This window comes from Microplitis mediator, chromosome 1 (assembly GCF_029852145.1).
Source record: "Microplitis mediator isolate UGA2020A chromosome 1, iyMicMedi2.1, whole genome shotgun sequence".
Taxonomy (NCBI): domain Eukaryota; kingdom Metazoa; phylum Arthropoda; class Insecta; order Hymenoptera; family Braconidae; genus Microplitis; species Microplitis mediator.
In genome coordinates this window covers 25,376,247-25,390,829 of record NC_079969.1, presented here as the reverse complement: position 1 = coordinate 25,390,829, position 14,583 = coordinate 25,376,247, and the positions used below count along the sequence as shown (strand labels likewise).

At 27.1% G+C, this 14,583-nt stretch overlaps 1 protein-coding gene across 6 annotated transcripts in view; it reads left to right on the top strand.

Moving 5' to 3' along the window:
• Positions 1-13,210, top strand: part of LOC130669705 (dmX-like protein 2) — a 30,706-nt gene extending 17,496 nt beyond the window's left edge. For 4 of the 6 annotated variants that reach the window (XM_057472765.1, XM_057472751.1, XM_057472743.1 and 1 more), the window contains 9 exons: positions 831-1,004; positions 1,751-1,849; positions 3,877-3,963; positions 7,278-7,338; positions 8,580-8,788; positions 8,865-9,009; positions 9,082-9,299; positions 9,385-9,468; positions 10,240-13,210. In XM_057472765.1, coding sequence (XP_057328748.1) covers positions 831-1,004; positions 1,751-1,849; positions 3,877-3,963; positions 7,278-7,338; positions 8,580-8,788; positions 8,865-9,009; positions 9,082-9,299; positions 9,385-9,468; positions 10,240-10,356 — 1,194 coding nt within the window. In that variant the 3' untranslated portion in view covers positions 10,357-13,210. The remainder of the gene's footprint in view (positions 1-830; positions 1,005-1,750; positions 1,850-3,876; positions 3,964-7,277; positions 7,339-8,579; positions 8,789-8,864; positions 9,010-9,081; positions 9,300-9,384; positions 9,469-10,239) is intronic. The other 2 variants (XM_057472775.1, XM_057472758.1) reach the window with 1 other exon arrangement.
• The last annotated feature ends 1,373 nt before the right edge of the window (positions 13,211-14,583 follow it).

Below are 14,583 nucleotides of genomic sequence, written 5' to 3'. Positions count from 1 at the left end.
CAGAGTTTAAACTGCGAAAGCCATAAGCCAGCGGGCAGGAAAATTATTTGTTTGTTCCAAAGGGACGAAACAAGTTTGTTTCTGCCCGCTGACTAAAGACATTCACAATTTACGCGTTTGCTAATATTAATTCGCGGCATTGGACTGAAATTCGCTTGTTTTGACCGGCTGTAGAGATACTGAAACTTCATGTTTCGATGCTGGTATCATGAAATAGTATATTGTGTGACGAGGGATGAAACAAGACGATTTTAGATCAGGGTGAAGTTGGCTGACATCACCCGCAGTGAAATCGTGTTTCGTCCTGAGTCACACACAATATTTTTCATGATTACCTGCGTCGGAACTTCAAGTTCAGTGTCAGCAGCCAGTAAGAAACAAGTTAATTTCAAGCCGATGATGCGGAGAACTGTTAGAGATGAGAAATCTGTGATTTGCGGTCACTTATTAGATAGTAAATAAGACAAAAATATTATTTTCACTCATTTTTATTAATTTTATTTGGTTAATTAACTGTCACTTCAAAAATGAAATGAGTAAAGTGCAGTGACAAGCAAACAAATGAGAGCAATAAGGCTGCAAATGAACATTAAATCTAACTAACACCGGCAGAAACAATTGTGTTTCTTCCCTTGGGAAGAAGCATTCATGTTTCTGCCCGCTGTATGCATGTATTTGTGAATTACGAATTCGCTAGTAATTGTATGCAGCATCGACTGGAAATTAGCTTGTTTCGACTGGCTGTAGACACTGAAGAAGTTTCGATGCTGGTATCATGAAAATAAATTTAATTTTAAAAATAATAAATTTATTAATCGATAATTTTTTAGGTTAATCCTGGATTAATGGCTTTAGCTACGCCACGAGAAGTACAAGAAATGGATATATCCTTATTATTAGAACTTCCATCGTGGCTTGAAGATGAATGTGAATTTGATATTATTAATTTAAATAAATCTGTTGAACCAGAACCCGTTCAGCCAACTAGTTTCTTAGTCATACAAGTAAATCACTTTTATATTAATTAATATACAATAACATGCTTTTTTAAAATCTATATTTTTAAATTCAAAATCTTATCTCTAGATCATGTTTACTAAAGTAAAATTAATTTAATTCATTTTCTTTCAATTTATAATGAGTCCATTTTTTCCCACATTTTTTATTTTACTTCATAGTCGAACTAAGGTAAGAGACCTAGTACCCGATCAGGGAACTAGTGCCCGATCACTCATGTATTTGTATGGTTCCATGCGTTTTGAGCACCTGACAAAATATCCCCGACAAAATATCCCTGGACAAAATATCCCCAGTTTTGTGTCAGTTTTTTTGGCTTTTTTCACTATTTTTGCTTTCTTTTCATGGGGATATTTATGGGGACAAAATATCCCACATAATATTATTATGTAATAGTTGCCACTTTCACTATTTTTGCTTTCTTTTCATGGGGATATTTTGTCCGGAGATATTTTGTCGGGGATATTTTGTCAGGTGCTCAAAACGCCTGATACCGTATTTGTATATCTATATTTACTAATTTTACTAAATATAGATATATAAATATATGGAGTGATCGAGTACTAGTTCCCTGATCGGGTACTGGGTCTTTTACCTTACAACAAAAATTAGAATCAGTGTAAAAAGTTTTCACTATTGACTTTTTTTTTCTCAGGGGCCTGACTGTGCCCCCGCTTCTTCCCTTTGTCTTCGGTAAGAATATTAATAATATTTTTTTTTTGTTTCTACGCAGACGGCTGCTGATAGACCATTGTTAGCACAAAATCCATTACCAAATACTCCACAACCACAATCAGGAATTGCTAGTCAGAGTGGACGTGGAGCAAGCGTGGTAAGTTTATTTATTTTTTTATTTATTTATAAATATTAATACTAATTAACGTAATAATCTCACGGTTTAACACAACTTACACTTAATCAGTAAAATATTAAATCAACAAAGAAATAAATAATAATTTAATAACAAGATATATAATATATATATTTATTAAATGTAATTTTTCTATCTATTAAATCCATTAATCCCGTAGGAGAGTGTACACACAGTGATATTCTTTGTAAATCATAGCTGGCTTTACAATAATTTCTGTTTTTTTTTTTTTTTTTTTTTTACCTGAACACCGTTTTAACAATTTAGCACTAATATATATTAATATTATTAAAATTTATTTATTTGTCAACATCATTAATTTGCACTACACGATTATGTAAAACATATTTTCTTTCTCTACTTCTCTATCACTAAAATTATTCATTAAAAAAATTTTTTTTAATCATTTTCAAATCATTATAATTTCCATTTTTCATTTTCACTTTATTTACTTCATTATTTGAGTGATTCCGCGGTATTGGCTATCAGCTAAAATTTTCAAAATAAAACATAATTATATTATTAAGAACATTTAAATGTACTAACGATACCTTGAACTAACAAGAGTATTAAAATTTTATTAATTAATTTCAAAAAAATTAAAGCATTAATTAAAAAAAGGTTCCAATTTCCGAGACACGGATTTAAGAAAAAAAATTCACAGTTGTTATCAATTAGGAGTTAAACGAAATTTAGTAAATAAATTTTAGCCAACAAGATTTTTAAATTCAAATTATAAAATTGATATAAAGATTTTACTGAAATTTATTTTCCAAATTTCGTTTAACTCCTAGTTGATATCAACTGTAAATATTTTTTTTTAATCTGTGTCTCGGCGAAAGTGTAACTGCGTTGCCATTTTTTCAATTAATGCTTAAACTGTTTTTGAATTGTCCTTAATAATTTAAAAAAAAAAGTTTATTTTCTAATAAAACATTGAACTTTCCATATATTTTAAAATAAAAATCTATTTGTGTACAAAAAAAAATTATAAAATTTGAACTTTATAATTATTTGTTTTCACAATTTTGAAAATATAAATTTTCGTACTAAATAGTTCCATTCTATTCTAATTTAAATTATTAATAAAAAAAATTTTCCTTTTTAATTACAAATTTAACTCTTAAATTTTTAATCTCCGTGTCACAAAATATTTAACGCACTGCAATTAAATTTAAAACTAAATAAAAAAAAGTTTGTTTGAAAAATTTAAGAAATATTAACTAATTTTGAATACCATTATTTAAATTTTAGTACAACATAATTTAATTTTAATTTAAATGCTCGTTAAAAATTTTAACTTGCATTACAATTTATATTTTTGTTTCCTTCTATATTGTGTCGACGCGGAGTCACTCATCAACTAATATCGTAATTATTTATTATAATCATATTTTACTTATAAAATATTCAAATAAATAATTTTATACAAGCAGCTACTTATTGTAAATAATTACGACATTATTAACAACTTTTTTCTACATAAAAAACAATATCATTGTGTACTGCTAAATTCGGATGTGAAATGTAAAGTTTATATAAATATATTTATAATTTATTGAATATAATTCACATAAATGCATGAAAACAAACAAAATATTCGAGAGAAAATAAAAAAAAAAAAGAAACTATTTTACAATTAGCATTGTGCCTCACCCCTTGGGTGCACTATACATTGAATATCACGAGGGAATAATTTATCATATATTAATATAATTTATCATTATTGACAGATCAGTTATATATTATTTAATAAAATGAATAACAATAGTCTAAATTTGTAATTCAAAGTACTAGAAAAAAAAAGGATTTTTAAATTTGGGAGGGCCGTAAAAAAAACAGTTATAGGGTAATTTTATTGGGTTTGATATTGGGGTTGTATTAAACACGCACAAGTGGTGATGGAGACAATGTTGCTTGTTCAATGCTTGCCTAACATCTAACTTGGTCTGCGTCACATTGACCTGGTGGCTCACGCGCTCGATCAGATGAAGGGGATGCCCGCTTTTCCTGGCTCCCACGACCTGCGCTTCTGTCAGTTTGTCGCTGATAGGAGTAAACACTTATTGAAGCCGGTGAGATTAACATCTTAACAAGACCCTAGCCATTCCTAGTGCTAATATATACATATTTATACAATCATATATTTGTTTATAAATATGTATATTGTTCATATTCATCAGTTATTTGTCCGTTTATACTGTTTATTATATTCAAATTCAAAGGATTTTTAAATTTGTTTTATTTCATATTTTTTATTTAATATGAAAAAAATATTTATGTTACGGAAGATTTTTAAAAGTATTGGGTCACTCGACTAATATATGGATGACCCCCAATAATTGAATGGAAAGTAATTTGATAAATTTCACTGTTAATATTTAAAAAGCAACGAACTTCTGATTAATTTAAATAAAAAACTTATATAAGAATTTATCAAAATGCTAGGCCGGGCGTTGAAAATTTTTATTTAAAATTCAAGTAAATTACTCGGATAAACTGACTTATCTATACAATTTAAATTTCTATGTCATACATGTCATGAAAATTTCAATCAAAATGTATTTTATTTTATATCATTTGAATAATTGTTTTTTTTATTGTTCATTAATTAATTAATTTTCAATAATAGGAATTTTAAAGCTGTAGTTATATGAAAATCTACAATTTTTGTTGAAATTTTTTTTATTCTTTTCAAGTATTAGTAATTTTTAAGTACGAAAAATTTCATAGCAAGACTAATAAACTTATATTTATCAAAAACTAATTAAGATTTTTAAAAAATATGTTAATAAGGTAGAAGACCTAGTACCCGATCAGGGAACCAAAGTTGGTGCTTAAATTTAAACCCCCAAAAACCACGTTTTTCATCCTTCAATTATTTAAATATCGGGTAAAAAATTTTTTGGGTTTCTGAAATTTTTGATAGGAGTACACTGTAAAAAGAGCGGCGTTAAAAATGGACTCGTTTTAACTCCGCCCGGTGTAAAAATGAAATTACACCGGTGTAGGAGGAGTGATTCGCCGGTGTTGAAAATACCGGTGTTAAAGCGGGGTAACGGGTGTAAAATCGGAGTAAAACCGGTGTAAAAGCGGGGTAACCGGTGTAAAAGCGGAGTAAATTGCGTCCGCTTGGAGTATTAACTTTAAAGATTATAAAACACAAAAAATGTCAGTTTTTTATGAAAATTAATAAAAAATATCATTTATTAATAAGTATAGTGATCGAGTAAGTAAAAATATTCACAAAGTAAAATATTTTAACACCGGTAAAGAATATTTACACCGGTAGCGGCATTATTTTCACACCGCTTTCGGGGGTAAATTTAACACCGATAATTTTAACACCTACACCGCTTGGACTTACCCCGGTGATTTTTTACAGTGTAGAAGATGCGATCTTTTTAAACACAAGTTATTCATGTTTTAAATGGAGGGTCAATACTTTATGACCAGTAGTACCCGATTACTCCGTGTATTTGTTTATCTGTATTTAGTAAAATTTGGTAGATATATATATATATACAAACACATGAGTGATCGGGTACTAGTTCCCTGATCGGGTACTGGCCTACTGGGTTTCTTATCTTATAGTATTTGAAAAATTTTTTTAATTAAAATCCAACTCAATATCTTGACTAATTACATAAAATATATATTTTTAAATTATCACATTGTATTTTCATAAAAGATTATGCTTTAATATGTTAAATTATGTGAAAAAATATATATACACGTAAAACTCATAAAGTTTATTGAATTTCCATGACAATTACTCCATTAACTCGGACGGTTAGTTTACGGAGGAGCGGAAATTTCTTTGAATTTCCGAGTTAACGGATGCCCCTTCTTCCTTAAAAGGAAACTATGACGCATGCGCTCTTACATCTACATGAATGATATATAGATAAACATAGATAGAGACATACAAATGTATAGTATCGGGTGGGAGACCGGGTAGCTCGTAGTTGGGGTCAAGATTGAGGGGAAGTTCCGAGATAATGGAATCCGAGTTAATGGAGTTCGACTGTATCTTTGAAACTCGAATAAAATTTTTAAAAGTAGGAATGTTACTTTTTTCTCAGTTGTTCCTTTTGTTTTTCATTTATTATTATTTTTTAATTATTTTGATATAAATATAACAATGCAAAATTTATCAGTTTTCTTTAAAAATCCACGAGCTTAACCATTCATATATTAGTTGACTTACCCGATACATTTTTATCTGTAATATTTTATTTATCGAAAGTATTTTACTCATTTAATTTATTAATTATTAAATTAAAAATCCTTTGAAAAAGATAATTGTTAATTCGAAAGCTTTCTCTCGATTGCAGGCATGGTTTACTAGTAAACAAGCGAGATATCAGCTAGTCTATTTTTTTTTATTTATTATATATATAGAAATATACTCAATTAATTAATTTATTTTTCTGCCCTCCGGCCGGAAAGTGGCAACTTTCGGGCCGCTGCCCTAAACGAAGTTGCAACTTTCCGGCTTCGTCGAGCAGAAAAATAGTATACGCACCTTGGCCAGTAAAAAAGAAAGCCTCAGAGCACATGTTTGTCAGCCTCGGCTTCGCCTCGGCCAACAATTACATGTGCTCTGAGACTTTTCTTATTTTACTGGCCTAGGTATGTAATATACTATTTTATTTTAATTGCCGAGTGGCGTTAAATAAATAAATTAATTAATTAATTAGCTTTAATCATCATCATCATCATAATCATCACTCAAATCCACAAATAAAATGCAATCTGCCCGAAAAAAAAATATAAATCAATTAATTAACATTCACTTACATTTTGCATAATAAATTTCTAATTAATAATAATTAAACGTAATTAACTGACACAATTATTCATTTTTTTAAAAAAACAACCTAATAATTTTGTACACTGTAATATAATATTTATTGTTAATGTTAATGTTACTATTAATATTCGTTTTAAAAATTATTTTCTTTACATTACACAACTGTTAAGCATGCAATGGATTTAGTGTTAATTAATATAAAAAAAAAAAATCATTCAAGCAATTGGTTAAATTTAAAAAAATTAAAACAGATATATATTATTTTTTATTAATTAGTTATTAATAAATAATTATTTTGAAATAATTATTTATATTGATTGAGCTTGTGATGGTTTTAATAGTTTTAATTATCTTAATTATTTCGCATGTAATTACCGGTATTTCACGATGCCATTTTGTTATTTATTGAATTTTTTTTTATTTTTCACAAATTAATTTCGTCGATTTATTAAAATTTGAAAATTTATTTTTATTGTTACAATAAATGTTGATGTTTAAATACTTATTGAAATTAATTTGTTTTGTTTTATTAATTATTATTTATATAATTTTTTAAAACTTTTCTTTTATCAGATACTCAAGCACAAAATTGATGGAATAAGAAGAGTATCAGCACATCCATTATTACCTCTGTGTAAGTAGATTTATTGAATTTCTTATTTACATGGTGGCCACGTTTCTGGAAAACCTGGAAATGTAAGGGAATTATAAATATACTGGAAAAATCAGGAAAAAGTCAGGGAATTTTATCGCAAAGCTGGAAAAATTTTACTTTCTCTTCTTTTGATTGAAAAAAATCGAAAAATTTTTTTTTCTCGTCTCCCATCGACTTTCCCGTCTCGTATTAAATTTAAAATATTATTTTACTTGATAATTTATCACAATAAATTTGAATTTTTTATTATTTCTAATTTAAAATATTTAATCTCCCTGAATTAATTATAATCATAACTTACTTTACGTTCCCATAAATCCTAATTATTGCATAATTAATTAAAAAACAACTAAGTAAATGTTTTACTAACACTAAACATGGTGGCCACATTTCTGGATAACCAGGAAATGTCAGGGAATTATAAATATACTGGAAAAATCAGGGAAAAGTCAGGGAATTTCGTCACAAAGCTAGAAAAATTTTTACTTTCTTTTCTTTTGACTGAAAAAATCCGATAAATTTTTTTTTCTGTCGAAACTGTTCGAAAAGTGGTACGGCGCGAACGCGATTGTAATGTCATCTTGAAAAAAAATTAGTAGAAATTGATTCCAATAGCGAAAAAATGGAGCAGTTAGAATTTAAAAGGCTGTTAGAAAAAAAAAGTCTTAGTAGAAACCAATCGTCAAGATCTTCAAGCTGTTAACATGCATATTGACAAGTTAAAAAACCAAAAACATTAAAAGTATACATAAGTATTGAACTAATAAGTTTCACTATATTTATTATTCGCGTACTTGATTAATATTTTATTAATATTCTATAAAAAGTTCTTATTTATGAAATTTATTCTAGGGAAAATGAAAAATTTATTTATATTTTATTACAGAGTAAGTTATATAAAAACATGGATTTAAAATAAAAAATAAAAAATTATTCATTTAATAAATAAAAAAAACCTATGAACGTTGACAAATAATAAAATAATGTTTCATTTAACGACAATGATTGATTATTTATTGAACTGACTTATAGCATTTTATTTTGAATTAAATAAATATTTCCAATGATTCAATATTACTACATACGGTCAGGGAATTTTAAAATTATTTGACTGGAATACCTGGAAAAGTCAGGGAATTTCAGTTTCAAAAATCTGTGGTCACCATGATTTATTTATTTTTATAAAAAAAATAATAATAATAATTGAAATATATATCTAGACTTAACTGGATCTCAAGATGGATCTGTATCTTTATGGGAATGGGGCCATCAAACAGCAGTATCAACTCCCAGACCAGCTGGAACATTTGCTAAAGTAACACGTGTACATTTTTCACAACACGGTAATAAATTTGGAGTAGCCGATTCAGATGGACATCTCAGTTTATTCCAAGTCGCGTGTCGTGAAGGAACAGCGCGACCTTTCTTTGTAAGCAAATCACCAATTACATTAATTTGTTATTTAAAATTTAAATCTTCACTAAATTTACTATTTTTAATTACAGAATTATCAATGCCACAGTAAAGTAACTGCTGACTTTGTATTCCTGGGAGCTTGCAGTCTTGTCGCAACAGCAGGGCACGGTTCTGAGGGGCGTAATGTCGCTCTCTGGGATACATTACTTCCACAAAATAAATCACTCGTCCAAGGTTTGATATTTATATACAATACATATTTAATAACTTATCCTCAATAATTATTTTAATTAATTTTTTTTAAAGGTTTTACGTGTCATGATCAGGGAGCGAGTTCAGTAATTCTTGCACCCCAGCATCAATTATTAATAAGTGGTGGTAAGAAAGGTGATATTAATATTTTTGATGTACGACAAAGACAACAGAGACATCGATTCCAAGCTCATGAATCAGCCATTAAGTGCCTGGCACTTGATCCACAGGAAGAATTTTTTGTTAGTGGAGCTGGTGATGGAGATATAAAAGTAATTGTTACCTATATCTTGCAATTCATTAATTTATTTATTTACATTTAAAATATATATAAAAATATAAATTTTTATTTTACAGGTATGGGCTCTCACTGTACATTCTTTATTGTATTCCTTTCCCGGTGAACATCCTCGATCAAGTTTCTTTAAAAATATTGGCCAGGTAATTAATAATATAAAACAAATTTATATAATCTATATTATTAAGAGAATAAGGAAAATTTTGTTCCCGCCATATCTATATGATAAAATTAGTTAATGTTATTGTAATTGGTATCATTAGACAGGTCTTGACTTGAATTTGTGCCTTTTCATACTTTAAACTCTTTTTAATTGCCAAGTATTGAGATAAATAGATTTATCTATATCATTCGAATTACATTTAAATTACGCGAGAAAAAAGACGATCGTATTTATTTTCTTTAAATAAATTAATACTTTAATTATTCTGTCACTAAAAATGATCGAATGTCACTGAATATATAGCTATATTATTTATATCGCATTACTTATTCCAAAATGACAGATTTTTATACTCCCTTTTGGTTTTAGGAAGCTTTTCAAAGCCAAAAAAGTGTGCATAGAAAAAAAAAGGATTCATTGACACAAAAAATCTTTACTCGCCTAAAGAAAAGTTTTACTTACCCCAAGAAATTTTTTGCATTGTGAATTGAAAACAAAAATTTATTTCGAACTAGACAAAATTACTTGGTGCAAGGAATTATTTCTTGACCAAAAAAATCTTTTCTCGCCCCAAGACAATTTTTGTATTTAATTGATACTGCATAAAATTTTTTGGTGCAAATTAAAATTTTTTTGCGGCAAGAAATCCTTTTTTCTGCGTATTTTATAAATTTAGTAGTGATATTTGGGCAGTCACCTAGTGACTGCAGGTTTCTCGTTTAATTATTAATGTTAATTAAAATAATTTCAGGGTGTGACACAATTGCATGTAGATTCAGCTGGTCGTTTATTCTCGTGTGGGGCAGACGGTTCAATGAAAGTTCGTCAGTTACCTGAACGGGATTGCGTAGTACATACATTTTATTAGGACTAAGTTTATTATTTAATCATAAATAACTAGTTGAGTAAGTAAAAAAAAGTGGGTAAGAGGCAAACCAAAATATATAATAACAATTACCATAAAATATTTAAACGTAATGGTTAAAGTCAATGAAAAAAAAAATAAATAAATAATAATACCAATAGTTATAAACAGTAGAAGTATTAAAAATATATTTTTGACAATCAAATTTAATTTGTTTTCATATATATTTTTAAAAAATATTTATTTTGTCTTACATTAAATTTCTTCCAATTTATTAAATCACTGCCAAAGTTATTGAAGTATTTCATCTGTAAATTCAAAGTTAAAGTTAAAGTTTCATTTTTTTTTTCCCTGACTATAACCATTTACGGTCGACGCTATCGCTTGATAGATAAGTAAATAATTGCAGGTTAATTATCAAAGTCTCTATGAATAAATTTAAAAAAAAGTTATAAAAGTATAAAAAATCTTTAAATAATCCAATTGATATATTGTAGCATGTAATGGCAATTAAATCATCTTTGCGTTTTAAAAATATTTTACTCGCTTTAGATGCATTTGATATGCAATCAATCATTAGTATATATCTATATAAATATTAAATAACACTATTATTTTAAATAATTATTTTAGAAGGCATTTTTGCATCACAAGATGGCCTATTTAAATTTAATAAATTATCTGTAACATTCTACTCTTCCTGTGTCTATTTAATAATCATTTATATATATATATATATATTAGACTGTGCCAAATAGAATTGATTTTTTTTTTGGTCTCATACGGAAATTACGTTGATTGTAACATAAAAAAAATGGGTATCAAGTTGGGCCTCCAACTCAATTAGAAAACGCGCGCACACTTAAATGATATTTCCCGTTTAAAAAACATGGGAAAAATTTTTAACTTTGAAGCTTTGACCATAATTTATTTTTGTAGAGAATTAATCGCTCTATAAAAAGGGTCTCTTCTAATGTTTTGATAAATCCAACCGTTCAAAAGTTATTTAAGGGAAAAAAGGGTCTGAGATACAAAAAAAAGAGCAAATTTTCGTGATTTTTTTTTTCAGAGTACCTTCGTTATTGAAATTCTTAAAATTTGAGACATTAGTAAGCAACATTCCAAGAATATTCTGCTAAATTTTCAGAAAAAAATATTGAAAAATAAGCCAGTGGTAGTGGGGAGAGACGAGTCACCTCAAAAAAAAAAGTCTTCATGCCGTAGGCAGGATAACTCATGACTGCTTCATCTGAAATAAAGAAATCAAACAGATTACTTTAGTACATAAGTTTATCTTGGATTTGAACGAAGGAATAAACAAAATATCTATTTTTGAATTTTCGGTAAAGGTGCAATCAAAAAACTCTGATTTTTGCCAAAAATTTCTCCTTTTGTTTAATTAAAAAATAAGTAGTTATTAAAAAAAAAAATCCTTCGTTCAAATCTAAGATAAACTTATGTACCAAAGAAATCTTTTTGGTTTTTTGATTTCAGATGAGGCAGTCATGAGTTATCCTGCCTACGGCATGAAGACTTTTTTTTTTGAGGTGACTCGTCTCTCCCCACTACCACTGGCTTATTTTTCAATATTTTTTTCTGAAAATTTAGCAGAATATTCTTGGAATGATGCTTAATAATGTCACAAATTTTAAGAATTTTAAAACCGAAGGTACTCTGAAAAAAAAAAATTACAAAAACATCCTCTTATTTTTGTATCTCAGACTAGCGAGCGCGCGTTTTGTAATCGAGTATGAAGGTCCTACTTGATACCCAAATTTTTTTTAAGTCACATGACCCAAGAAAAAAGTATCGATTTTATTTGTCACAGTCTAATATATATTTATTTTTAATCTTTCATCCATTGAATGAAAAAATATTTATCATCTCTCCTTCTTTTATATCAATAATTTTCTTCAGTACTTTAAATCTGACTGCATTTTCAGTAGCATGAGTAGACTTGCAAACAAATAAAAATATACAATAAAAAAATAAATATTTAAAAAGTATATACAGTAATAAAATATAACAGATATTTTTGTTGACTATAAATGTGTGGAGTATTGCAGCTTTCAATCAGGATAAAAGAACCTAAACATAAATAAAAAAAAAATATCTCACTCTATTCTATTATCTATTTACTCTACTGTTAAATAAATGCGTGAAATGATAATTATTATAATAATATTACAGAGTTATTTATATTATAATGATAATCGATTGATGATAATAATAATAACAATAATTGTATATTAATTATTCGACGCTGAATTGCATGATAGACGTTATCATTAACAGCCAACAATTTCAAGTAACCAAGTCATCAATAATATTTAATTATTATATTTATTAAACCATGAAAGTAATTAACTAATATATACAATAATAATTATATTTATTTATTTTATTTAATAGCAAATAATAAATAATTAAATAAATTTGTTACTTGAAATTTTAATGATAACGTATTTAATTAGGCACCAGCTTATGAGTAATCCGTTGGACCCGCATTCATTTTTTAAATTAAACTTAATTTTATTTTTACTTTTTTTGTTAGCTTTGATAGTTGACTTTAATTTAAAAAAAAAAGTTCCCGCTTTTAGTTAAAAATAAAATGAAATTCATAAAATTATGGTTTAATTTAACGCTCATTTAAATGATAAATTAATTGATTGATTGATTTATTAATTTATAATTTATATACATTGTACAATAGTTTACTTATATTTATATTGTTATTATTTTTTTTAAAAAGCCGCAGGTAGGCAATTACACTATCAATAGCAGAGTCATTACGCTTATCCATTATTCGTATATAAATAATTTACAGTATGAATATTTGACAAAAAAAAAAATAAAACGAGAAAAGAAGTAAATAAATTAGTATGTAAAAAAAAAAATAAACGAATTAATTTCCGTATGGTCTTGTAATGCAGATTGTTCAAGATTGTTGGAGATCGAGTGGTCTATAAAGAGGCTTAAGCGTCAACAAATTGATTGATAATTAATAGTTAATAATTAAATTATTTAAAAAATTAATAAAACTTGAGGATAATAAATTGCACTTGGTCTTGACTATTAGGGCAGTCATATTATTCGAGAAAATTGTTAAAAAAAATGTTATGTGAAGTTATATTTAATATTAAACAATAAAATGTATGTATATATATAAATATTGTGTAGAAAATGATGAAAAGTAACAAAAAAATGAGTATATAAAATTAATAATGATAATAAAAAAAAACAATAACGAAATGAGATCGTAATATATATTGTTGTTAGTTAAGATGAATTACGATAATAAAGCAATTAAACACAAATGTATGAACTTATATATGTAAAAGTCAAATTACAGTATTGTACACTTTATTATTACTGTTTCTATTGTAATAATTATATTATAATTATTATTATTATTATTTGAAATTTAAAGTGGTTAATTTTATTTGATATTATTTGATGAGCAGAGTTTGCTTTTTAATTGCTTATCAATTTACACGTTAATATAATAATAATAATTATAATTATATTTAAATTTATTTAAGTGCATTAAAATCTGCACGATGTGTTGTATACATGACTATATTAACTGTATGTAAATTATATATATGTATTAAAAAATTAAACAATATTATTCGTTTTATTATTGAAGAGGAAGATACAGTCGGACCTCGTTATAAGACTCTCCATCAATTTGTTAAAACTCGCTTGGAACGATTTCCCCACTAACAACTCAATGAAAATTTTGCGCTAAAAAAAGTTTTTGCTATAAAACTGATGAACTGTACGACTAAAATCGAGATAAAATGTATATAAATATAGATTGTAGATTAAGGTTTGAGATCCACTGAGAAGTTAATTACAGTAAAATCCAAAAGAGTGTAAAAAAAAATTTAGAAGGGATCAACTTAAAAAGCCTGAGTTTATTTTCGCGCGAAGCGCGTGTTTTTTTTTTTTTTTAAATATTTCAAATATTTCTATCATATTCTGCCGCCATTTTATTTTGATTTACGATTTTTAATTTTTCTCCCATTTCTAATGTTATTTTTCGAATATTCAAATTTACCGCGCAAGTAATAAGAATAATTAATAAATTATTGTATTTAACGTTCAAAAGTTTGCTAAAGTGGGGGCAGTCGATGAATCGCAAAATCGATTGTTTTGTATCAACTGGCGGTCCAATAACGACAGTCAGTATCATCGAATGGCAGTAGTGCTACAGATCCTTCTTTA